Source organism: Rhagoletis pomonella, unplaced genomic scaffold, assembly GCF_013731165.1.
Source record: "Rhagoletis pomonella isolate Grant_MI unplaced genomic scaffold, Rhpom_1.0 Rhpom_scaffold_00010, whole genome shotgun sequence".
Classification (NCBI taxonomy): Eukaryota; Metazoa; Arthropoda; class Insecta; order Diptera; family Tephritidae; genus Rhagoletis; species Rhagoletis pomonella.
The window spans coordinates 8939618-8941133 of NW_023458564.1; the positions used below are offsets into that span (position 1 = coordinate 8939618).

A 1516-nucleotide genomic window follows, 5' to 3' on the forward strand; every position below is an offset into this window, starting at 1 on the left:
TGATATGTACGATCAGCCGCACAGAATATGGTACTACACTCCCTCAGCTCAGTATGCATTGCAATATTTTCCCGCTTTAAGCGCCTAATTTCCGATTGACTATCATGGAAAATTTTCTTCATGTCCATGTAACTTTTCTTTTGTGTAGCTAGTAGTTTTTTCATGGCCTGCCGTTGGTCGTCCACCTCGGCAAAAAGTGAGTTACCCTTGCGGTCTTTTGAAAAGTTGATACTAAATTTTGCTTGTCATGAAACGGAATGCACTCTCTGCATGCTTACCCACTCCCTCTGGTTTTGTCTCTAGCAGTGCTAAACGTGCATTAGCGTCCGCCAGCTGTTCTTGTGTGCTCTCCAGTAAGCCAGACTTTTCATCCAAGTCTTCACGCTTTGAGCGCAAATTCTCCTCCAGGCAGTTCACTTGGTCGCGTAAAATCTCTATGTTACTCTGTGGTATAAAAATACATTGTTTATTGACATTTTTTAAAATTTCGCACAAGCTACACTCACCTCTCGCTCCGCCAAAGTCATAGTTTGCTTGACAATATTATCTTGAAAATCTTTCAACTTTTGCATCAAAGCAAAATTTTCGCCTTCCAAAGTTGCTATTTGCTTTGTGAGCTCTTCCGTACCCGCGCCAATGAGCGAAGAGGAACTCAGCCTTTTTGCCGATTTTACAGTTTCCAATTGTTTTCGCAATTCAGCATTTTCTGCCTGCACCGCGGCAAAGTCCTGCTGAAGTGTGGTATAGTCTGCTGTTAATGTGTGATGCTGCCGGCGTAAATCTTTCAATTCAATTTGTGCCTTTGATCGCCCGTTGTTCTCCTTTTCGATCGATGCCAGCGTTTGCATCAACTCTTCAATTTCTTGCGATAGATACGTTTCGGCGGCATATGCAGTTTCCAGATTACGCTTCAACTCGTAGATACGCTGGGTGTCTGCCTCAGCATCATCGCGCCTTTGGCGATAGCGCTCTAACAGTTTTCCATAATGTTCCTGCAAATCTTCCAGTGGCAGCGACATGAATTCGATTTGAAAATCGTCTTCCATAACAAGCGCTTAAAATGTTACGAATTTTTTCCTTTTAATTCAAAAGCCACGCTAACAGTGCTGCCAAGGCGACGACAAATGAAGACGCAGCTCTGTTTGTTTTTGGTGCTGCCTAATTACGCGCTAGAGGGCGCCAGCGCACATAAGAGTGGCAGCACTTTAAACTTCCGCTCTTTAGCACAATTAAGAAGCGACTCACAATACATCAGTGGCAGCTAGCAGTACTGCTCAGTTTAGCCCAAATTCTAAATTCACTGCCACTGCCTTCATCGCAGCAAACTTCGCATGCTGAATTTGACATAAATGAAACGCAGCCAACATCTGTTGATGTCACTGAAGCCTAAAAGGCAACAACAAAAATGTAAACAAACAAAAGGGAATGTCAAAAAAAGCAGTCACTGACAACGCCGTATTGTGTTTGCTGCGGCATTGACTGCCAATATTAGCAGTAACAGCTGATTTTAAAAACT

At 43.3% G+C, this 1516-nt stretch overlaps 1 protein-coding gene across 1 annotated transcript in view; it reads right to left on the reverse strand.

Annotated features, from left to right (window-relative positions):
- The window catches only part of LOC118746495 (protein Spindly-like), a gene marked incomplete at its 3' end in the record, with an annotated part of 2632 nt that extends 1329 nt beyond the window's left edge, over positions 1-1303 (reverse strand). The window contains 3 exon segments of the mRNA XM_036480343.1: positions 1-214; positions 279-444; positions 507-1303. Coding sequence (XP_036336236.1) covers positions 1-214; positions 279-444; positions 507-1046 — 920 coding nt within the window.
- Between the last annotated feature and the right edge of the window lie 213 nt (positions 1304-1516).